General features: G+C 45.6%; 1 protein-coding gene across 1 annotated transcript in view; it reads left to right on the top strand.

Annotated features, from left to right (window-relative positions):
* Positions 1-5,496: 5,496 nt before the first annotated feature.
* Positions 5,497-25,792, top strand: part of si:dkey-34d22.1 (discoidin, CUB and LCCL domain-containing protein 1) — a 149,925-nt gene continuing 129,629 nt past the window's right edge. Inside the window, exons 1-2 of the mRNA XM_059949557.1 lie at positions 5,497-5,705; positions 9,601-9,875. Coding sequence (XP_059805540.1) covers positions 5,497-5,705; positions 9,601-9,875 — 484 coding nt within the window. The remainder of the gene's footprint in view (positions 5,706-9,600; positions 9,876-25,792) is intronic.

Here is a 25,792-nt window from a genome sequence, read left to right as displayed (position 1 = left end):
CCTTCAGCAGGACTGATCTGACCATTTTGTTTCATTAAAGAAAGCTAAAGCTATAGCAGGTGGACAAATAGCAGCAGCACATGCTAGACAGAACCTCCACCTCTATCAAGTCACCTCTCGTCCTCCTACACTCCAAAGAGGAAAGCCCTGACTCACTCAACGTATCCTCATAAGATGTGCTCTCTCATCCGGGAAACATCCCGGTAAATTTCCTCTCACCATCTAAGGCTTCCTCGTCCTTCCTATAATGAGGCAGCCAGAACTGAGCACCTTATTCCAAGTTATTGTATCGCAAACATGAGAAAATCTGCAGATGCTGGAAATCCGATGCAACCCACACACGAAATTCTGGAGGAACTGCTGACTTCCTCCTGCATTTTGTGCGTTTTGCCTCCAAGTCATTGTTCAAGGTGACCTGGGTGTCCTTGTGCACAAATCTCTGTAGGTTGAGGTTCAAAGGTTCATTTCTTGTCAAGGTATACACCTCTGCAGCTCTTCTTCTCCAGATAGTCATGAAACCAAGTCAAGTCAAGTTGCTTTTTATTGTCATTTTGACCATAACTGCTGGTACAGTACACAGTAAAAACGAGGCAATGTTTTTCAGGACCATGGTGCCACATGAAACAATACAAAACCTACACTGAACTACGTAAACCAAGAAAGGAAAGAATGGGAGCACAATCATCAGCCCCCAAATCTTCCTTCCCTGCACAAGAAAATTAACAAAAATGGAACAAGCTCATCGACATCTAAATTCTCTTCCCCCGCACACAAAGATCGAGAAGAATCAGGCGAAAAACGCAGAAAATTTTTAAAAGAAGCTACAAGACTGAACAAAAAAAATCTATAGTCCAAGTCCATGTCCAAATCACAGAAAACCTGGGTAACGTTCTCTGGGGTCAGCGACTGGACTTTCCCTCTCTGGCAGTGTGCAATCTCTCCCCCCCCCCCCCCCCACCAGCGATCAACAGTCAGTCTCCCCTTTCTGGTAGCTGAGCACTTTGGAGCAATTTCCCCCCACGATCTAGAGGCTGCCTGCCTTTTGAATGTGCAGGTCCAGCAAGCAATTGTGAAGGCAAATGGACCTTTGAACTTATTAAGGAGGAATTAGGTACAACAGTGTAGACATTCTTGCTACAGTTGTATAGGGTCCCCGTGACCATTTTCTCGATCCAGCTGACCAATGTGCATTGCTGATCACCCTTCACCAAGCCAGAGGCATTGAGGCCAATAACAGAAATCCAATAGAGCAGTGGGTCCCAACCTGACGTCAAAGTATGTATAAATTATGGAACCTTGAGATTTGTCTGCTTACAGGCGGTCACAAAGCAAGAAACCCAATTTTTTTTTTAAAAAGACCACCACCCAATGTGCAGAGAAAAAGAAAAAAGAACAAATCATTGCAAACAATAAAAGTAAGCAATGGCATTCCAAACCAAATTGAGTCCATTGACCCGGATCCCGGAGCAGCCAGGGTAGGCCCACAGCCTCGATTTTAGTTGATCACACAGCGGGGTAAAGCGCGTAGCAGCAGGAGGAGTTTCGCAGACTCAGCGCTGCGGAGAGAGCAGTGGGCATCGCGGAGGAGCGAGCGGAATCGGCCCGGCCCTCGCCACTGGTCCCGACACCCTGCCTTTTCAGTGCATCTGGGCCAACGTTTAAATCGTCCTAACACCGGATCATGAAGAGCGCTAGGAGCCAGGGTATCGCCATAGCAACGCTCTCTGGGCCTAGACCTTGCCACCCAGCCCACAGACCCCTTGATTAATGATATTGGTCCACGACATACAAAAAAGGTTGGGGGCCCCTCCAACAGAGGGAAGCTCTGATATCTTGGCTCAGTGGGTTGCTGGCTAGACTACAACGTTCAGCTTGCCGACTATCACTTTCTCTTGATGTTTACATGCATAAGGAGCACATTGACTTCATCACCAGTAGCGTCGACCAGAATAAGATTAACTGGATTGGAACTGAATATGATTCAACCTTCAGTGCCAATTATGCAAGTGTTTAAATTCCTGTGTGTGCAGAGGGGTGGGGGGGTGGGGGTGAAGGCAAAAGGGAGAGGAGTGGGTCATTTGGTTAAGATACTTCCTGGCACTAAGCAACTCTTTCATTTACATTCTGTCTGTAGGTCCTTGTTGAAAGAATAATTCATAGTGAGACGCCGGCTTGCTGAACACAAGTGAACACTGGACTCCTTGTTAAATTGGGAAATGTACCGAATTATTAATTAATGCAAACACAGAGCTATTTACAGTTTATCAGCGGGCAGATAGTCCTGCATTATTTACTCAATAAATCTGTGAGGGGGGTGCAGGATAAGGCTTTCAGAGAAGTGTACAAGATCCTGGACTTTATCAATGGAGCCACAGAGAACAACTCCAGGAAGAGATGAGGGGGCGCAGGGGGGAGGAGACTAACTGGATTTAACGCAAGAAGCAGTGGGAGGCGTTGGCCATTTGGCCCTCTTCTGTCAGCCGATAACTTCATAATTGATCTTTTGCCTCAAGGACACTTTTATGCATTAAATCAATATTTCCTGATGCCCTTAAGTACAAAAAAATTCTATTCACCTATTGACAAAAAAGGTTTAGCCTAAACTTTAGAGAAAGAAAAAGGAGGAGGGCCCTTCAAATAACTCAAAGTACATTTATTATCAAAGTGCGTATAAATGATACAACCTTGAGATTTGTCTGCTTATAAACAGCCTCAAAGCAAGAATCCCAAAAGAACCCAATTTAAAAAAAAGACAAAACTCCCAATGCACAGAGAAAGAGGGGAAAAGAAATGCAAATCCTGCTAATAATAAAAGCAAGCAGCAGTATTCTGAACCAAATGGTGTCCATGGCAGCCGGAGAAGGCCCAAAGCCTCAGCCTCAGTTCATCATTTAGTGGGTCAAATCGCTGCGAAGCGCACAGACACTAAGTGCGGACACAGAGTACACTGCAGATGCTGTGGTCAAGTCAAGACATACAAAAAAAGCTGGATGAACTCAGCAGGTCGGGCAGCATCCGTTGAAAGAAGCAGTCAACGCTTTGGGTCGAGACCCTTCGTCAGGACTGACAAAGGGTCCCAAAATGTTGACTGCTTCTTTCAATGGATGCTGCCCGACCTGCTGAGTTCATCCAGCTTTTTTGTACACTAAGTGCGGAGCAGCCTCACAGCCTCAGCTCTCCTCTTCCATTTCCCAATCTGGCCTCTTGGCCTCTCCTCCTCGCATACCTATAACCTCACCCTGGTGCCCTTCCTCCTTCCCTTTCTCCAATGGTCCCCCTCCTCTCCTATCAGATTCCTTCCTCTCCAGCCCTTGGACTTTCCCGCCCACCCGGCTTCACCTCTCACCCTCCAGCCTGCCACAATGTTCAGCAGAACAGTACAAGCAACAAGAAAGCAGAACAAAACGGCAACACAAGCCCCTTTCCCACCCATTCTCTCACCCTCACACATACACACCTCCAACCCCTGTCAGACCGTCTCCGGTATTCTAATCCTTGACTCCAACCTCTCACTATTACAGATTCCAGTCCCTGACCTGGACTCTCAGACAGTGGGCCTCTGACCACTGATTGAAACTCCAGGCCTCAACCTCTACCAGCACTTTCCTTTCTCCCATGGGTCCACTCTTCTGTTCTATCAGAATCCTTCCACTTCAAAGGAACACACCCAAAGTGCTGGAGGAACTCAGCAGGTCAGGCAGCATCTCTGGAAATGAATAAACAGTTGATGAAAGCTTGTGAAGCAATACGTTTGGCACCTGCTTGGCTGCAGGAGCTGCCGGAAAGATGTTCAATGGCATCAAGCTGCCTTAGGGGCTTCAGTCTGGATTTGCTTTCTGGGTTTACTCCCATAGCCTTTGGCTTTCCTGAGGCTGCCCACAAGGCAGAGGGGCTATTTAAGCACAGCAGGGGATCTGGTTCACGAGCACCAGGATGAGTCCACACTCCAGTGGGCCTGCGAGCTCTGAGCGTAGGGGCCAGACCTCCTCCCCATCCTCTGTTGTTCAGCCTGAGTCCGAAAGGAGTTCAGTTTCCTTGTGCCGCCATTGCAGAGGCACTACATGAGGCTTGCTGTCGGAGAGGCAGAGAGGGGCTTACACATTCAGCTCTCCTGATAGGTAGGTTCTTGATTAGCCAGGGCATCAAAGGGTATGGGGTGAAAGCAGTGGAGTGGGGATGACTGCAAGAATTGGATCAGTGCATGATTGAATGGCGGAGCAGACTCGATGGGCCGAATGGCCTACTTCTGCTCCTATATCTTATGGTCCTTTTCACAAGATAGTTAGCCAGTGGTGGAAGCTGAAAGTGAGAGCGACAAGCAGTGCCCACTACACCACCACACTAGACACATCACAGCAACCATTTTGACACACCTGTAATTGGTGTGACCTCCGTTATATTCAGGTCAGGGTGGCAGAGGCATCTTCGTCAAACGGACAGGAAATTTAGTAAGAGAAATACAAACACCTGCAGGAGTTATGGAAGCGGCGTAGCAACTAGTTAATTCAAAAGATAACCAAGCTACAGAAAAAAAACTTAACACGTTTAACCGCTTCACAGTAATCAAACAGAAAGTAGGTGCTAACTTACAGTGGGAGGCCCCCTGAAGAGATTTGCTTTGGAAACTGACAAGGAAACCTCTTCTATTGTGTTAGATGTTTTGTAACTTCAAAAGAGAATGCAGGGAGTCCAAAATATGAGTCTAACTTTGGGGTTTCCTTAAAGTGAGGCATGTACACATCATGTGGTCGTGTGATGACGTATGCAATTCAAATATTCTTACATGTAACCCATAATTAAGTGACAAAGGATGCTTAATGAACCAAGATAAATACAAGATTACTCAAGTATTGAAATACTAAATACACATTAGATTGCAATCAGGTTTATCTGTGAAATATGCTGTGGAATTTGTTGTTTTCTGACAGCAGTACAGTGCAAGACAAAGTTTTTAAAAATAAGGAGTGCAAAATGCAAATACTGAGGGTGGGTTCATGAACTCGTAAGCTGTTAAGAAATCTGTTGGCAGAGGGGAAGAAGCTGTTCCTAAGATGTTGAGTCTGGGTCATCTGTGCCTCCTCCCTGGTGGCAAAAGCAGGAAGAGGGCCCGTCTCAGGTGGTGAGGGTCTTTTAATGCTGGACACCACCTTCTTGAGAATCCTTTATATAGACATCCGTTAGTCTCGTGAGACCATGGATTTGCGCCTTGGAAGGTTTCCAGGGCGCAGGCCTGGGCAGGGTTGTATGGGAGACCAGCAGTTGCCCATGTTGCAAGCCTTCCCCTCTCCACGCCACCGATGTTGTCCAAGGGAAGGGCACTAGGACCCAAGCAGCTTGGCACCGGTGTGGTTGCAGAGCTTCAAGTGCCTTGCTCAAGGACACAACACGCTGCCTCAGCTGAGGCTCGAACAAGTGACCTTCAGATCACTAGAACGATGCCTTATCCACTAGGCCACGTGTCAACACTTGAGCAACCACCTCCTGAAGATGTCCTCGATGGTAGACTGTGTTGTGCCCTTGAGGGAGCTGGCTGACTTTACAACCCTCTGCAGCCCCTTGCGATCCTGTGCATGGGAACCTCGAGGCAGTGATGCAACCGATCAGCGAGTTCTCCACCAAGCACCGAACCAAAGTTCAAAGTGGTTCGCACCTGTCTGTTTCAAAGGACAATGGGTGATGATCATCATCACAAGCCTGGGCAGAAGGCGCGGAGATCTTGAGATGCCCCAGTCGTCACGATCCCCCTCCTGGCCTCACTAGTGCCATCCAAAGGAATGCTCAGGGCAGCAGGAGCTGCCGGAAGGATGTTCAATGACATCCAGCTGCCTTAGGGGCTCCACCCTGGATCTGCTGTCTGGGTTTACTCCCGTAGCCTTGGTCTCTCCCGAGGCTGCCCACAAGGCAGTGGGCCTACTCACCCATAGCTGTGGTTCAAAGTAAATTTATTGTAAAAGTCGCCATATGCTACCCTGATATTTATTTTCTTGCAGGCATTCACAGTAGAACAATGAAATTTATTTGTACTGTGATATGGAGCAGGTCTTCAACTCCTTCAAGCAACCCCAAACCAGATTAAATACAGGACTACTCACAGTGACTGATTAACCTGCCGATATATCTTAGTATTGTAGGAAGAAGCTAGAGGGGCTGGAGAAAACACTCACATTCTACAGCAAGGACGTAAAGAGTCTCCTTACAGGAACTGAACTCTGAACTCTACAGAGCCTTGAGATTCATCTCCTTACAGGCAGCCACAAAACAAGAAACCCAAAAGGACTCTTTTTTCAAAAAAAAGGACCAACAAACACCCAATGTGTAGAGAGAGAGAGAGGGAGAGAGAAATAAACTACAAATTATGCAAGCCATAAAAGCAAGCAAGCAGCATTCAGAATGAAAGGGAGTCCACAGGCATGAAGCCCAGAGCAGCAGGAGCAGGCCCACAGCCTCGGCCTCAGTTTAACGAAGAACAAATTAAACATCACAGAACAGTGAGTGGAACTGGCTAACCCCTCGCCTCTCGTCCTGACACCCTTTTCAATTCATCCAGTCCGGTGTTTTAAGTCATCCGAGCGTCGGGTTGTTCCTTGCTCTAAGACCTGGGCCCCACCGCGTCGGCCTGCTCTAGGCCTGGACCCCTCAGCCATGTTCCAGGCCATGCCAGACATTTCCAGATCGGCTCAGTGCTTAGATTGATCAGGCCTTGTTCTCGGTGTAGATAGACGGGCTCTGAAACTTATCTGCACTCCACGCGTCCCGACTCCGTCTGAAACTTGCTCCGACCGTGTCTCCTTGACCTCACTCTGAGTTTGCGTCGCACCCGCACACCTTGGCACCTGCCTGTGCTTACCTCTTCATTGGGGTGATTGCTTACCACAATTTACCACCTCCACTCTATCGAGGCTTTTCAACATCCGATAGGTTTCAATGAGGTCACCCCTCATTCTTCTGAATTCCAGTGAGTAGATGCCCAGAAACATCAAATGCTTCTCATCCGACGAGCCCTTCAATCCTGCAATCAGTTTTGTGAAGCTCCAATAACAGCACATCCTTTCTCAGATAAGGGGCCCAAAACTGCTCACAGTACTCCAAGTAAGGGCCTTGCTGGTGCTTTATAAAGTCCCAACATTACATCCTTTTATATTCTGGTCCTCTCATAATGAATGCTAACATAGCATTCGCCTTCCTCCCACAACCCTGACTGGTCAAATAAAATTGTTATGGAAACAGCAATGAAGAATCCTTCTACATCTGAGTGTGACAGTATTCCTGAGTCTCCACCCGGGACTTGCATGACTGACAGTGAAAACCGAGAGGAAACTACCGACACGATGAACCCTGCCTGAGATGGAGGACCTTTATTGCTGCCCTAAACGCCAGTGGCGTAACAGGCAGCAAGTAAGTTCCTTCAGGCCTGTGAGAGTTACGTGTCTCCAGTTTCCTTTTGAAAAAGAAAAGCAAACTACAGTTTGCCCGGATTTAGCCCTATAAACTTCTATCCATGTTAGTCCTGAAGGATGTCACCGAATTGTGAATTTTTCTGACAGTCCGTTAGTTTCTTGTTTACTATCAAGAGGCAAACTCTTTAAAGTTCAAAGTACATTTATTATTAAAGTATGTACAGTATGCATTATACAACCTTAGATTTGTTGAAAGAGGCGTAGAGGGACTTGGGAGTCCTCGTGCAAGACTCCCAGAAGGTTCATTCACAGGATGTAAACACAAAGTACACTGCAGATGCCGGGGTCAAATCAACACGTACAAACAAGCTGGAGGAACTCAGCAGGTCGGGCAGCATCCGTTGAAATGAGCAGTCAATGTTTCGGGCCGAGACCCTTCATCAAGACTCGGGTTGAGTCTGTGGTAATGAAGGCAAATGCAATGTTGGCATTTATTTCTTTTTTTTTGTAATTTATTTTTTTATTGAAGCTCATCATCAAACAAACATTTCTATAAGATGTATTTCAGACATTGTACATATATATCATATAATCATATGAGTGTATATGAATAGAATATAAAAGCAAGGAGATAATGCTGAGCCTTTATAAGACACTAGTCAGGCCACACTTGGAGTATTGTCAACAGTTTTGGGCCTCTCATCTGAGAAAGGATGTATTGTCATTGGAGAGGGTCCAGAAGAGGTTCACAAGGATGATTCCAGGAATGATGAGATTAACTTATGAGGAGTGTTTGGCAGCTTTGGGCCTGTACTCACTGGAATTTAGTAGAATGCATGGGATCTCATTGAAACCCACTGAATATTGAAAGGGCTAAATAGAGTGGATGTGGAGAGGATGTTTCCTATGATGGGGGTATCTAGAACTAGAGGGCACAGCCTCAAAATTGAGGGGCGACCTTTTAGAACAGAAGTAAGGAGGGTTTTATTTTAGCTAGAGAGTGGTGAATCTGTGGAATGCTCTGCCACAGATAGCAGTGGAGGCCAAGCCCATTGGTATATTTAAAGCAGAAGTTGGTAGATTCCTGATTGGACGGGGCATCAAGGGATATGGTGAGAGGGGACCCAGGATCTGCTATGATGAAATGGTGGAGCAGGCTCGATGGGCTGAATGGCCTAATTCTGCTCCTATGTCTTATGGTCTCCTTGCAGGCGGCCATGAAACAAGAAATCCGAAAGAACACATTTTTTTTTAAAAAGAGCAACAAACACCCAATGTGTGGAGACAGAAAGAAAACAATTATCGCAAACCATGAAAGCAAACAACATTCAGAATGAAAGTGAGTCTATAGACACAAAGCCCAGAGCAGGCTCACAGCCTCAGCCTCAATTCATCACACAGTGGGGCAAAACGTCATGAGGCCTGCAGGCCAACAGCCTTAGCCTCAGTGCAGTGAAGAGTGAAGCAGTGAGCAGAACTGGCTCAAACCGGCCTCTGGTCCCAACACCCTGCCTTTTCAATCCATCTGGCCTGACATTTAACTTGCCCAAACATCAGGTCATTCCTCACTCGAAGACCGGACATCCCTCCCGTCGATATGCTCTGGGCCTAGACACCACCACCATGACCTTTCCAATTGGCCCAGCACTTAGACGGCTCTGGGTTTAGGTGGACGGGCTCCAAAACTCCTCCGTTCCACACACTCCGACTCCATCTCTGACTCCATTTCGGAATTGCTACGACCTTGCTCGCACTGGCCTGCTTCAAGTCGGCCTGGCCTTCACTTGCCTCTTCATTGTTTGCAGTGATGTTTTTTTAAATAGTTTTCATAGTTTTTTAAAAGTAAATGTGTTATTAATGAAGTATTCAATTGTAATTCCTATTTTGAGAATCGTCGGTAATTTGTCTCCTGCCTTCAGCAGCGCCATCTCTTTTTTTTAAAAAAAAGATTTTAATTACTTAAATTTAAATTTCCTGGCTGTCTTACAGAAGTTTGAAATTTTGTCTGGATCAGTGAACCAGAACTCTGGTGACCTGACCACGTTGTACCTGTGTCTCAGATTTCAGGGGGGGGTGTGTCTGTGTCTGTGTGTCCAGCATTTGCAGACTTTCTTGTGTTTTTAATTTGTCATTGCTGCCTAGACAGTTATTGCCTGTTTAAATAGTAAAGAATTGTCACCTTGTCTAAATCGTTTTAATCGAGACTCTATCTGACATTTCCTGGAGCCTTATTGTCCTTCGTTCATCCCTTTGCAGGTGACGGCTGTGGGCACACGGTTATTGGCCCTGAAAGTGGCACTTTAACTTCCAAGGGCTACCCTGGCACCTACCCGAATCACACCTCGTGCAGATGGGAGTTGGATGTCGGTCTGGGGAAGAGTATCATGTTGATGTTTGGCGACTTGGACATCGAGAACACAGAGGACTGCTCATCTAATTCCGTGCGAATCTACGCTTTGGCTACCAACGACAGCTATGGTAAGTCGAGACGAAACAACTTGTAAAATAAAATGAAGTCTCCATATAAGTAGCGTAGCAGTTAGCACAATGCTTTACGGTACCGGGGGGCGATTCCCGCCGCTGCCTGTGAGAAGTTTGTACGTTCTCCCCGTGACCGTGTGGGTTTCCTCCAGGTGCTCCGCTTTGCTCCCAAAGACCAAAGACAATCTGGTTGCTAGGTTAATTGGTCATTGTACATTTTCCCCTGATTAGGCTAGGATTAAATCAGGGGATTGTTGTGCAATGTGGCTCAAAGGGCTTATTTAGTGATGTATCTCAACAAATGATTTTTAAACGCTTAAAATATTAATATCCCACAAAAGGAAGCAAGTGTAACCTGTGAGATGAAATGCTTTTATCTGCTTGATGCCCAGGAAGTCTCAAACCCTCTCGATTTTGGAAAGACAAGAGCCTCTGACGCCGATGATGAGGCTATAATTCTCAAGCCAGACAGCATTAAAATTGGCCCTTTAATGCAGGTCAAGATTTATTGGGAGGACTAGGCCTCAAGCCTCAGGGTGTCGCCTGTTAACAGCCCCCAGGAGAGTGGCGTCAAAGCCGGTGCGCTCCACCGTGGCAGTGTGGAGCAGTGTCAAGGCTAGAGTCAGTTCTCCTCCGCCCCCCCCCCCCCCCCCAGTGTTCACTCAGCAGCTGATGATGGTATTCACATGTCTTGAAGGACAATGGATAGCACCACTGGAGTGAACTCTCCAGGACACCAGCCTGGGCGGAAGGTATGGAATTCCTGAGATGCCCGCTCAAGATCTCCAAATCGGCCTCACCAGTGTAATCCAAAGGAAAGTGAAGCAATACATTTGGCTGCAGGAGCTGCCAGGAAGATACTCAGTGATGCCCAGCCATCTAAGGGTCTCCACTCCGGATTCCCTGTCTGGGTTTACTCCCGTAGCCTTCGTCTTTGCCGAGGCTACCCATAACGCAATGGGGATTACTCGGCACAAAGACCAGCTGTACTGTGGTTGACTGCCAATTTCTGCGGCATTCATGACCCAGGGTCCGGACTAATTTCTTTTCATGGGCTGAGTTTTGCCGATATCTTGTGAGTGCTTACCATCTTGCATTGGAACTGTGTTTTGCACCTTGATCCTGGAGTAATGCTCTCTTGTTTGGCTGTATTCTTGTGGGGTTGAGTGACAACTAAACTTGAATAGAATTTAATTCCTTTGCTCGGGAGTGTGCGTACTCCCCATAGCTGATGAACCTCGACCTTTGCATTACAAAAACACAATAAGGAGCATCTGATACGGAAAAATTCATTCACTCGTCAGGCGGTGAACTTTTGGAATTCTTTACCTTAGGTGGAGATTGTTAGATTTCTAGATAATAGCAGAAATGGGGACATGGGACAAGTATCTGGTGTCAGGGACAGATGATCTTGATGATTGAAAGAACTGACTCAATGGGCTGTACGGCCTCCTACATTCTTTAAATGTCCCAGGTAGGAAACCAGTCTGCTTTGCACCCATCTGAGGTATTTAACAGGAACACTGCATAAGTGGGGCCATTATCGTTGTCGAGGATCTCTCCCATTCATCCCATAATCTCTTTGACGCACCCTCTCCCAACCATCAGGCAGGAGGTACCACAGCATCAGAACAAGGACTGTTAGGATGGGGAACAGCTTCTTCCCCCAGACCGTGAGACTCCTGAACTCCTTGCCATCACCCAGGCCTCATCACATATGAATGTTGAAAGGACTAGGTAGGGTGGATGTGGAGAGGATGTTTCCTATGGTGGGGTATCCAGAACTAGAGGGCACAACCTCAAAATTGAGGAACGACCTTTTAGAACAGAAGTAAGAAGAAATTTTTTTTTAGACTGGAATTAGTGAATCTGGCACAGGCTCTGCCACAGGCTGCAGTGGAGGCCAAGTCCGTGGGTATATTTAAAGCATAAGTTGATAGTTGAGTGGGATCCGGGATCAGTCATGATGGAATGGGGTAGTGGAATGGATGGGCCAAATGGCCTAATTCTGCTCTTGTGTCTTATGGAAACAGTAGGAGCATTATACTGTTTGCATTTTCACTTGTGTCATAAATGCACCTTATGCTAAATGTTGATCTTGGGGAATATATTTTATAATCTGTTAACTTATTTGTGGTAATATCATTTTATGTGTTGTGTGTGTGAGTTAAATGTACTGTGTTGTGTGCCTTGCTCCAGAGGAGCATTGTTTCATTTGGCGGTATACAGTTGAATGACAATAAAATTGACCTTGCGGTGGGCCGCCTTGAGGCTGCAAACATTCCCCTATTCCCTTTTGAACGGCATTGCAATCAGTGAGAGGGCAGGGCCAGACTCGTTCCTTTTAATGAAATATAATGCACACTTTCGGGTTGAGAGGGAGGGAAGTTAAGAAGACCTCGCCCATGATATTTCAGTCTTTGGAACCCGTGTGATTGAGTATGTCAAAACTGGTGAGAAGCTCTGAGCATTGTGTGTGTGTATGTGTGAACACGAATTTAACTCCACTTGTACCTTTATGCTTTTATTCGGAAAGGCTTCACGTGGTTGAACTACTGTTCAATAGAATAGAAAACATTCTATTAGAATAAGTCTAAAGTCAAAAGTTCAAAGTAAAATTTATTATCAGAGTGCTTACATGTCAGCACGTACACCCTGAGATTCTTCTTCCTGGAGGCGTACTCCACAATGCTATCGAAGAGTAACTGTAAACAGGATCAATGAAAGACCAAGAGCATAGAAGACAACAAACTGTTCAAATGCAAATATAAATAAATAGCAATAAATAACAAGAGACAGCGATAAAGAGTCCTTAAAATGAGGTCCAAACAACAACAACAACACACAAAATGCTGGTGGAACACAGCAGGCCAGGCAGCATCTATAGGGAGAAGCGCTGTCGAGTTTGTCCTGATGAAGGGCCTCGGCCCAAAACATCGACAGCGCTTCTCCTTATAGATGCTGCCTGGCCTGCTGTGTTCCACCAGCATTTTGTGTGTGTTGTTGTTTGAATTTCCAGCATCTGCAGATTTCCTTGTGTGTGTGCTCTTAAAATTAGGTTATTGATTGTGGGAACATCTCAATAAATGTGTGTAATTATCTTCTTTTGTTCAAGAGCCTGATGGTTGAGGGGTAGTAACTGTTCTTGGACCTGGTGGTGCGAGTCCTGAGGCTCTTGTACCTTCTATCTGATGGCAGCAGCAAGATGAGAGCATGGCCTGGGTGGTGAGGATCTTTGACGATAGATGCCGCGTTCTTACAACAGCGTTTCATGTAGATGTGCTCAATGGTTGATCATTATCATCATTATGGCCGCGTTGTACAATGTGTGTGATCTTGGTCTTTCCATGACCATGATTACTCTTGGCAAATTTTTCTACAGAAGTGGTTTGTCATTGCCTTCTCCTGGGCAGTGTCTTTACAAGATGTGTGACCCCCAGCCATTATCAATACTCTTCAGAGATTGTCTGCCTGGCATCAGTGGTTGTATAAGCAAGTCTAGTGATATGCGCCAGCTGCTCATATGACCATCCACCGCCTGCTCCCATGGCTTCACGTGACCCTGATCAGGGGCTAAGCAGGTGCCTCACCTCGCCCAAGGGTGACCTGCAGGCTAGCAGAGGGAAGGAATACCACACATCTCATTTTGTATAGATGTATCTCCATCCCACCACCTAGATACAAAATAATGAGGGGTGTAGATAGGATGAAATCAAGGAGGCTTTTTCCACTGGGGTTGAATAAGACTAGATGCTGTCAATGCTATCTCAGTGACAGAATTGAACCCAGGTCACTGGCACTGGAATTTGAGGCCCTCCACTGGTCAAGGTCATCCATGGATGGTGCATCCCAGTTATCTACATGAACGCAATCCAGGACAGTAGGATGTGGAGAGCAAGCTGTTGCCCCTGCAGCAGCCCCCACCCCCTCCACGCAGCCAATGAATCTGAAGGAATGGCAGACTAAGGGTGAAAGGTGAAATACTTTGGGCTTCTGAGGGGGAATTTCACTCAGAGACTGGTGTGAGTGAGGAACAAGTTACCAGTAGAAGTTGGGGGTGTGGGTTCCATTGCAACACTTGAGAGGAGTTTGGATAAGTACATGGATGGGAGGGGTATGGAGCGCCATCGAGGGGACTGGGCAGACAAGTTTGGCGCACACGAGATGGACTGAAAGGCCTTTTTCGTACTGTAGTGTCCCATGACTCTACATTTCATTAACAGACGATGCATCTTTGATTGTAAGATGTGGGAGTGGAATGGAACAATTTGGTCTATCCAGTCTGCTGCACCAATCAATCATGACTGATTTATTTTTCCCCTCACAACTCCATTCTCTTACCTTCTTCCCATAATGCTTCAAACCATCACTACTCAAGAACCTATCAACCAGCACTTTACCAATAAATAGGCATCCACAACAGTTAGAATGAATTCTGCAGATTCATCACCCTCTGGATGAAGAAATTCCTCCTCATCTCCATTCTAATAGGATGCCCTTCTATTCTGAAGCTGTGTCCTCTAGTCCTTGACTCTCACACTATTGGAAACATCCTCTGCATGTCCTCTCTCTCTGACTTTCAATATTTGGCAAATATTTCCTGAATGTGTGGGCTCAGAACCCAAAAGACCATGAGACCGTAAGGCGTAGGAACAGAGAGAGGTTGATAGGTTCTTGATTAATTAGGGAATCAAAGGTTATGGGGAGAAGGCTGCCAATTTGATTTTAGTTTTGGAAGTAGTGAAATATCTCTCTGATACTTTTTGTTGTTCCTTTTTGCGTCTTTTGCAAATTCCAATTTTGCCGTTTTCCATAGCATTTGACTGATGTTAATGAGGCAGAGTTCCTAGCTCAACGCTCAACCCAGCACAGATGGAAAGCATGCAAGGAGTCGGCTGGATTCGAACTTGGGACCACTCACCTCGAAGTCCGGTGCTGATGCCATTACACCACCAGCTCGCTTTCTCTGATATTAATGTTGAATATTTGGCATCAATGGTCCATTAATAAGATTATACATAATTGAAGGTCAGGAGGTTATGTATAAATGAGCCAGATTTTGCAATTATGTTTGCCGTTCTAGTTAAATAATTATTGAGGTAAAGAGCTTGGTTACGCCCTTGGAGATTTTAAATGGCTTCTGCCCCTTCCCAGAAATTCTTCTGCTGCTGGGACTTTGCAAATGAGACTCGCGATGTGAAAGGACAAACAGTTTTTGTATAATCTTGTTTAGTGGTTATAAACCACAAGACCTTCCTAAAGGCAATATAAATCTTTGACCAATGTGGCAAAGTCAAACCCGGAATTTTTTTTTGTCTCAAAAAAAATCCAAAATAAAATTACAGGATAATCAGTGGGGGGGGGGGATCCAAAAAAACCGAAGCTTCCCCTTTTTTTTTGACAGTAACGTAACATTAGTCTTCTAGATGAGAATTCTGATTGCTGATCTCAAACCTCTGCTGCCTTGCAGGGGGAAGGTTACAGTAATAAACCCTGGGGGGGGGGGGAATAAAACCCAGAGCTGAGGTCCTCAAGGCAGACATACATTGAGTTCAACACTGACTGGCTAATCCTGTGACACTGCTGGAGCCAAACTTTCAGTCTGCCTTTCCTTTGGATTCATTGGCTGTGTGGAGGGGGTAGGGGGGCTGCTGCATGGGCAACAGCTTGCTGTCCATATCCTACTGCCCTGGCTTGCATTCACGTAGACAACTGGGATGCACCATCCATGGATGACCTCGACCAAAGGAGGGCCTCAAATGCCAGTGCCAGTGACCTGGGTTCGATTCTGCCACTGAGATAGCATTGAGAAGTTTGGATATGCTTGAGAGCATGAAGAAGAAGAGGAAAAAATGGCGGAAACAGCTCAGAAATGGCCACCAAGTTGTCATGGCAACGTAGAGGTTTGAGCTATTACATAACCTGCTACACAGGTTCAATTCCTGCCGCTGCCTGTAAGGAGTTTGTACATTCTACTCATCACCGTGTGGATTTCCTCCAAGTGCTCTGGTTTCCTCCCACCTTCCAAAGACATACTAGTTTCTAGGATAATTGGTCACATGGGTGTAATTGGGCACCACGGGTTTGTTGGGTTGGAAGGGCCTGTTACAGATCTGTATCTCTGAATGAATTAAATAATTACAGCTGCACTGAGAGGCAATTTTTAGCTTTAACAGCTGAATTCAATTTAGTCTGGAAACCATTTGGATTTTTCAGGGAATTTCCAGTGACTGTTTATTGGCTTTGATTTTATTTACACTTGGAACAGCATAGTGGTGATGTTAGGCAAGTTGCTTCCCCTCGTCTCCAAGTGGCCCATGTCCGGCCCTTCCACCCACCCCCTCATCTTCAAGTGGCCCAGGTCCAGCACATTTCCCCTCATCTCCAAGTGGCCTGGATCCAGCCCTGGTCCCCTCACCTTCAAGTGAACCAGGTCCTACCCCATCCCCATATCCCTCCCGCTCTGGCTTCTTTCCCCCTTCCTTTCCAGTCCTGATGAGGGGTCTCCACTGGAAACGTCGACTCTGTATTCCCCTCCATATTTGCTGCCTGACCTGCTGAGCTCTTCTGGCCTCCTGTGCGTGTTGCTCAAGATTTCTAGAATCCGCAGCACCTCTTGTCATAGAGTCATAGAAAAGTACAGCACAGGAAAAGGCCCTTTGGCCCATCCAGTCCATGCCAAACCATTTAAACTGCCTACTCCCCTCGACCTGCACTGGGCCCATCGCCCTCCATACCCCTGCCATCCATGTACCTATCCAAACTTCTAAACGTTGAAATCGAGCTTTCATGCACCACTTGCACTGGCAGCTTGTTCCACCACCTCACCTCCCTCTAAGTGAAGAAATTTCCCCTCCTGTTCCTCTTAAGCTTGTCAGCTTGTCACCTTTCACCCTTGACCCATGACCTCTTGTTTTAGTCCCGCCCAACCTTTGTGGAAAAAGCCTGCTTGCAATTATCCTATCTATATCCTTCATAATTTTGTATAGCTCTATCAAATCTCTTCTCAGTATTCTACATGCCAAGGAATAAAGTCCTAACCTATTCAATCTTCCCTTATAATTCAGGTCCTCCAGTCCCATCAACATCCTTGTAAACTTTCTCTCTACTCTTTTAACCTTATTTACATCTTTCCTGCAGACAGATGCACAGAGAAGATCTACAAGGATGTTGTAAAACTGCACACAGTACTCCAAATTAGGCCTCTCCAACGTCTTGTACAAGTGCAGCATGACTTAACATCGCGTGGAAGTTAATTAAGAAACAAGTTTGTGTCGGGCGACTGGTAAAAGGACCAAAGGGGAGTTGATAACGATGGCAAAGAGAATCAGTTGCAACATATAGGGCCATGAGGAGCGATGGAATGGCATTGCCTTGGAAACTGGTAGGAACTTGAGGGGCTGAATAGCCTCCAGTGCAGTGAAGCACTTTGAAATATTCCAAGGCTGAGGAAAGCAGTATAAAAATGCAGCAACATTGAAACAGAATAAAGAGTTGGCGTTTCGGGGCTAGACCCATTATCCTGACGAAGGGTCTTGGCCCAAAATGTTGGATCTTTATTTCTCTCCATTGCACTGTTTCACTTGCTGAATTCCTCCAGCATTTTGTGTGTGTGTTACTCTGGATTTCCAGCATTGTAGAATCTCTTGTGTTTCTAACAATTGCAGGTCTTTTTCTCTTGGATATTTACTTTGAAAGAATGCAGAACAGATACACTCTTAAAAAAAATCTTTTTGTGTCTTGAGTTGATTTTACTACAGATTTTCAGTCTGCAGTTGGACTGTGGTGTGCTTGTCAGAAGTACTTCCGTAGAGGAGTAGGAGGTGTAATTGCGATGATATATTCAAAACACAAGAAGCCATGGCATGAGTAATGTTTGTCAAACGAACATGTTGTCACAACTGGTTATGTTATGAACTTTGCTGCCTGTTCAATCTCCCAGGGGAAAGTTTTGTATAAATACCTCCCATTCCCTAAATTCTCTTGCCTTCATTATTCACCGCTGTCAGAGATGTCAAACAGCCCCTGTGCCAGAAGAACTTTGTCACACCGCCACTATTGAGGGATTGTAGCCTGCACCTTCCTCAGCCTCCCAGCCAGTCGCAAGCCCAATTTTCCTTGGACGTTGGACAAGAAAGACACCAGGATTCCTCCTTAATCTGCTCCATTGCTAAAATAAACCAAACTCCACAACTCACTGAAACTAATCTAATCCCTCCAGAGTACATTGTTATCCCCGGGAAGGATATGGAGATACGAAGTATTTTACACCCCTCGTACTGACCTACTGGGCCCTGCTGCAAAAGGGGACACAGTAAAATAGACTTCCTTTTGCCAAGAGTCACACTGTCACTTTCTCATTTCCTGTCAGTGTCACCTTGCATACAGATACTCCTGCGTCTAGCGTCATTTTAGTCATCGAGTTTATTGTCATCTAACTGTATACAAGTATCCTGTCAAACGAGACGACACTCCTCCAGAGCAAGGTGTAAAGCAGATAACAAACATATAGATAAGCCGTTTGGATAAGCAGGGCAGCACTGTGAGGATCATGTTTTTTTGATTTCTCAACTGCCTTCAATATCATACAGCCCTCACTGCTGGGTGAAAAGTTCCCTTCAATGCAAGGTTGGTACTTCCATTGTATCCTGGATAATGGACTACCTGAACAGCAGGCCACTTTGTGCGGCTTCAGAGCTGTGTGTAGACATGGCTGCGGGCCTCACTGGGGCCCCACAGGGGGAACTGTACTGGCTCACTCCCTGTTTGCCCCTGTATACCTTCGACACAGATGCAACACTGAGTCATGTCGCCTGCAGAAATTCTCTGATGACTCAGCAATAGTTGGGTCTATAAAGGGAGGACAGGAGAATGAATGTAAGGCTCTGGTGGAGGACCTTGTCAAATGGTGCAAGCTGAATCATCTGCAGCTCAGCATCAGTAAGACAAAGGAGATGGTGATGGTCTTTAGGAAGACCAGGCCTGCAGTGCCCCCTCTTACTATTGATGGTGAGGACATGGATGTGGTGAGGCTGAGGAAAGTCCATCTCCTACCCCCATCCTCATCACATTCTACAGGGGTTGTATTGAGAGCAGCCTGAGCAGCTGAATCAATAGACAATAGGTGCAGAAGTAGACCATTCGGCCCTTTGAGCCTGCACCACCATTTTGAGATCGTGGCTGATCGTCTACTATCAATACCCGGTTCCTGGCTTGTCCCCATATCCCTTGATTCCCCTATCCATAAGATACCTATCTAGCTCCTTCTTGAAAGCATCCAGAGAAATGACCTCCACTACCTTCTGAGGCAGTGCATTCCAGACCCCCACAACTCTCTGGGAGAAGAAGTTTTTCCTTAACTCTGTCCTAAATGACCTACCCCTTATTCTCAAACCATGCCCTCTGGTACTGGACTCTCCCAGCATCTGGAACATATTTCCTGCCTCTATCTTGTCCAATCCCTTAATAATCTTATATGTTTCAATCAGATCCCCTCTCAGTTTCCTTAATTCCAGCGTGTACAAGCCCAGTCTCTCTAACCTCTCTGCGTAAGACAGTCCAGACATCCCAGGAATTAACCTCGTGAATCTACGCTGCACTTCCTCTACAGCCAGGATGTCCTTCCTTAACCCTGGAGACCAAAACTGTACACAATACCCCAGGTGTGGTCTCACCAGGGCCCTGTACAAATGCAAAATGATTTCCTTGCTCTTGTACTCAATTCCCTTTGTAATAAAGGCCAACATTCCATTAGCCTTCTTCACTGCCTGCTGCACTTGCTCATTCACCTTCAGTGACTGATGAACAAGGACTCCTAGATCTCTTTGTATTTCTCCCTTACCTAACTGTACACCGTTCAGATAATAATCTTCCTTCCTGTTCTTACTCCCAAAGTGGATAACCTCACACTTATTCAATTAAACTTCATCTGCCAAGTATCTGCCCACTCACCCAGCCTATCCAAGTCACCCTGAATTCTCCGAACATCCTCATCACATGTCACACTGCCACCCAGCTTAGTATCATCAGCAAATTTGCTGATGAATCACTGCCTGGTTTGGAAATTAAACCATCTCGGATCACAAGACCCTGCAGCGGATAGTGAGGTCAGCTGAGAAGATCATCGGGGTCTCTCTTCCTGCCATCATGGACATTTACACCACACACTACATCCGCAAAGGAAACAGCATTATGAAGAACCCCACACACCCCTCATACAAACTCTTCTCCTTCCTACCGTCTGGGAAAAGGCACAGAAGTATTCGGGCTCTCACGACCAGACTATGTAACAGTTTCTTCCTCCAAGCTATCAGACTCCTCAATACCCTGAGCCTGGACTGACAACTTGCCCTATTGTCCTGTTTAATATTTATTGTAATGCCTGCACTGTTTTGTGCACCTTATGCAGTCCTGGGTAGGTCTGTAGTCTAGTGTAGTTGTTGTGTATTGTTTTTTCTCTGTGCGTTTTTACGTAGTTCAGTCTAGTTTTTGTACTGTGTCATGTAACACCATGGTCCTGAAAAAGTCTCATTTTTACTATGTACTGTACCAGCAGTTATGGTCGAAATGACAATAAAAGTGACTTGACTTGACCTACAAGTACCAGGGGTGCTCCTAGATGACAGACTTGAGTGGAGCACAAACACAGAGGCTGTGTACAAGAAGGGCCTTAATCGCTTCTACTTCCTGAGGAGACTGAGGCTTCCTGAGTATGCAGGCATCTCCTTCACATGTTCTACCTGTCTGTTGTCACCAGTACAATCTTCTTTGCAGTGTTGTGCTGGGGCAATGGCATCAACACGGGTGATGCCAACAGAATCAATAAACTGATTAGAAAGGCTGGATCTGTTATAGGAGTCAAACTGGACACTCTGGAGGCTGTGGTAGAACAAAGGACCCTACGAAAAATCCTGGCAATTCTGGACAATGTTTCTCACCCTCCGCATGCCACTTTGGCTGAACAGAGGAGCACTTTCAGTAATAGACTGAGGCAACTGCGCTGCTCCAAAGAGTGCTGTATGAAGTTATTCTTACCCTTGGTTCTGTAGTGAGTCAGCCTATAGATGGGGAAGTGATGGCTTCCTTCTGTAAGACTGTTATTGATCTCTGTTCACCTGAGCTCTGTTAAGTTCTGTTTAGCTCTGTTTACCACACCCTGCTATCATGGAAACACTGTGCAATACTACCATCACATGATATCTGGACAGTGTGAATGTGCGCCCATTACTGTACGAGTATAATATTACAGTAGATTTTGCAATACCATCTTAGCATAAATTTGGAAATCTTGTAGATCTTGGACATCTTATTTTTTAATTCTTTCTTACTTCTCTTCGAATACAATGCCTATAAAAAGTATTCACCCCCTGTGGAAGATTTCATGATTTTTTTTATTTCACAATATTGAATCATAGTGGATTTAGTTTAGCTTTCTTAACACTGATCAATAGAAAAAGACTCTTTTGTTTCAAAGTGAAAAAAACTTCAAGTTTTTGAAATTAATTGCAAATATAAAACAAAATAATTAATTCCATAAGTATCTCTCTCTTCCCCCCCCCCCTTAATATGACACACCAAATCATCACTGGTGCAGCCAATTGGTTTTAGAAGTCACAGAATTAGTTAAATGGAGATCTGTTTTTGGAGACCTGTGTGCTATCAAGATGTTTCAATTGATTGTAGTGAAAATACGCCTGTATCTGGAAGGTCCAACTCTGGTGAGTCAGTATCCTGGCAAAACCTACACCATGAAGACAAAAGAACTCTCCAACCAACTCTGTGAAAAGATTATTGAAAAGCTCAAGTCAGGAGATGGATACAAGAAAATTTCCAAGTCACTAAATATTACTTGGAATAGGGTTAAGCCAATCATCAAGAAATGGAAATAATATGACACAGCTGTAAATCTGCCTCTGCCTCAGTCCTCAAAAACTGAGTGACCGTGCAAGAAGGGGACTAGTGAAGCCACCAAGAGATCTATGACAACTATAGTAGGGTTAGAAGCTTCAGTGGCTGAGATGGGAGAAGCTATGCATACAACAACCGTTGCCAGGTGCTTCACCAGTCGCAGCTTTATGGGAGAGTAGCAAAGAGAAAGCCACTGTTGAAAAAACTCTCATGAAATCTTGGCTTGAGTTTGCCAGAAGGCATGTGGGAGACTCTGAAGTCAGCTGGAAGAAGATTCTATGGTCTGATGAAACCAATATTGAGCTTTTTGGCCATCAGACTAAACGCTATGTTTGGTGTAAGCCAAACACTGCACATCATCAAAAACACACCATCTCTACCATGAAGCATGGTGGTGGCTGCATCATGCTGTGGGGATGCTTCACTGCAGCAGGCCCTGGAAGACCACCTAGGAATAAAGCCAAAGCCACCCAGGAATGGCTTAAAAACAACAAAGTTAATGTCCAGCAGTAGCCAAGTCAGAGTCTAGACCTCAATCCAATTGAGAATTTGTGGCTGGACTTGAAAAGGCCTGTTCACTCACAATCCCCATGCGATCTGACAGAGCTTGAGCAATTCTATAAAGAAGAATGGGGAAAAATTACAGTGCCCAGATGTGCAAAGCTGATAGAGACCTATGCACACTGACTCAAGGCTATAATTGCTGTCAAAGGTGCATCTACTAAATACTGACTTATGCAAGCAATTATTTTGTAGTTATAATTAATTGAGATCACTTTGTAGAGATTTGTTTTCACTTTGACACGAAAGAATCTGTTACTGTTGATTAGTGTCAAAAAAATGCCAAATTAAATCCACTGTGATTCAATGTTGTGAAACAATAAAACATGAAAACTTCCAAGGTGGTTAATAATCCTAATAGGCACTGTATTTGTATATTTGTGCACTTGTAATGCTATTGTAACACTGTACTTTCCTTCAGAAATAAATAATCAACATTACCATATTATACACGATAATTTAGGAAAGTAAGGATAAAATCTACAGATGAATTACGCATAAATAAACAAAGTAAATGGCATAAATTAAATATTGTAAGGTACAAAATAGATTAACACTTCGAATACGATGTGGCAGGGAATTTTAGAACCCTCATGGCCTGAGGGAAGAAGCTGTTTCCCATCCTGACCGTTCTTGTCTTTGTGCATTGTGATGGTAAAAAGTCTCCTGCCTGATGGTAGAAAGTCAAAGAGGATGCTGGATGGATGGGTGGGGTCCTTGATAATACTGAGGGCCCTGTGTATGCAGCTCTCCTGATAAGTGGCCCGAGTGGATGGTAGGGAAACAATAGACAATAGGTGCAAGAGTAGGCCATTTGGCCCTTCGAGCCAGCACCACCATTCAATGTGATCATGGCTGATCATCCACAATCAGTACCCCGTTCCTGCCTTCTCCCCATATCCCTTGACTCCGCTATCTTTAAGAGCTCTATCTAACTCTTTCTTGAAAACATCCAGAGAATTGGCCTCCACTGCCTTCTGAGGCAGAGCATTCCATAGATCCACAACTCTTTGGGTGAAAAAGTTTTTCCCGAACTCCGTTCTAAATGCCCCTTATTCTCAAACTGTGGCCTCTGGTTCTGGACTCCCCCAATATTGGGAACGTTTCCTGCATCTAGCGTGTCCAATCCCTTAATAATCTTACATGTTTCAATCAGATCCTCTCTCATCCTTCTAAATTCCAGTGTATACAAGCCAATTTCACCCATGATTCTCTCAGCTATTCTCACAGTCCTTTGCAGGAACTTGTGGTCGGATGATCTGTTGCTCCCATACCAGACGAAGATGCAGCTCCTCAGGAAGCTCTCAATGGGGCTCCTGTAAAAGTCAGTTAAGATGGAGGGTGGGAGCATCACTTGCTTCAATCTCCTCAGGAAGTGGAGGCGCTGCTGTGCCTTCTTATTTTGGGGAGGTGGTATTGAGGGACCAAATGAGGTCATCCATGATGTGAACTCCCAGGAACTTGGTGTACTTAACTCTACGGAGGAGCCATGTATTCGCAAAGGGGCATGGTTCACCTGCACCTTCCTGAACTTCAGATGGTCTAGTTTATTATCAGAGCTCGTACACAGTGTACAACCTGAGATGCTTGTCTTCGCAGACATCCACGAGAAACCGAAGAACCCCAAAAGAATGAATGACAGAAAAACATCAGAACCCCAAATCCCACTCAAGCAATAGCAAGCATCAACTTCCCCCCTCCCCTGCCCATTTGAGCAAAAAACCATCAGTGCCCACCACCCATTCAGCAACAGCAAGGTGCTCACAGGGAGACAGAGGCCATGATCCGCAGTCAACAAAAACTATTGTTTATTCAACAGTTCGACATTCCACAGGCTTGCTGTCACTAACAAGGGACAGAGAAATGTCACCCATTTTTCACAGCGAATGAGGAGACAGACGGTCGCTATTTTGTTGTTACAGTCCACCACGCCATTTTTTTATTCGGAGATTCTTGACGCGAGAATTGGCAGGAAACTCTTCCATCCGCTGGGATGAAGAGAAGAAGAATGTGACTGCTCGACTACAGAGACATCCGTCCGTACATCCACCTCAGCAAAATCCTGATGTTCCTTCTCCCGCATCGCCTCAGTTTGGCAGCACCAGCCTGGAATCTGTCATCCACAGGGCCACACACCCTGGAGGCACCATTTTTCAAGTCGTGACTGGAGAACGTCATACAACAGTCAGCCGCCGAGCTCTGGGAATGGGAATTCATCCGCCGTAAAACAAAACACAGTTTGAGTGCCATTGCAGACCAGGACCTCGAGAGTTCCAGTACCAGAGGGCATGGATTGAGAATAAGAGGTCAGTTATTTAAAACAGAGTTGAGGAAGAGCTTCTTCTCCCAGAGAGTTGTGGAGATGTGGAATGCACTGCCTTGGAAGACGGTGGAGGCCAATTCTCTGGATGCTTTCAAGAAGGAGCTAGATAGATATCTGATGGATAGGGGAATCAAGGGATATGGGGACAAGGCAGGGACTGGGTATTGATAGCGAATGATCAGCCATCATCTCAGAATGGCGGTGCAGACTTGCGGGGCCGAATGGTCTACTTCTGCACCTATTGTCTATTGTCTATAGTACCCCAATCACCTTGAAAAGTGAAAAACGAGATATTAAAGAGAGGAACTTAAACCCTTTTCACAGAGGCAGCAGCCACCTGGCACCATCTTAACTCCACCATTATTTCCTTGGTCGTCTCCTTGTTCAGGCTTGGGTTGTTGTTCTCACACCAGTCCACCAGCCGCTCTGCTTCCTCTCTGCCCTCCGACGCATCATCAGCGTTGATGAGTCCGACAACTGTTGTATCATCAGCAAACTTGATGACACGGTTTCAGCTGAATCCTGCGACACGGTTCTGCTTCTTTATGTAGACAATAGACAGTAGGTGCAGGAGTAGGCCATTCGACCCTTCTAGCCAGCACCGCCATTCACTGTGATCATGGCTGATCATACACAATCAGTACCCCGTTCCTGCCCTCTCCCCATATCCCCTGACCCCGATATCTATAGGAGCTCTATCTAACTCGCTCTTGAATGCATCCAGAGACTTGGCCTCCACTGCCTTCTGGGGCAGAGCATTCCATATATCCACCACTCTCTGGGTGAAAAAGTTTTTCTGCATCTCTGTTCTAAATGACCTACCCCTTATTCTTAAACTGTGGCCTCTAGTTCTGGACTCACCCATCAGCGGGAACATGCTTCCTGCCTCCAGTGTGTCCAATCCCTTAATAATCTTATATGTTTCAATCAGATCCCCTCTCATCCTTCTAAATTCCAGTGTATACAAGCCCAGTTGCTCAATCTTTCAACATATGACAGTCCCGCCATTCTGGAAATTAACTTTGTGAACCTATGCTGCACTCCCTTAGTAGCAAGAATGTCCTTCCTCAAATTTGGAGGCCAAAACTGCACACAATACTCCAGGTGTGGTCTCATCAGGGCC

This window comes from Hypanus sabinus, chromosome 24 (genome assembly GCF_030144855.1).
Source record: "Hypanus sabinus isolate sHypSab1 chromosome 24, sHypSab1.hap1, whole genome shotgun sequence".
NCBI lineage: Eukaryota > Metazoa > Chordata > Chondrichthyes > Myliobatiformes > Dasyatidae > Hypanus > Hypanus sabinus.
This window is presented reverse-complemented; position numbering and strand designations above follow the sequence as displayed.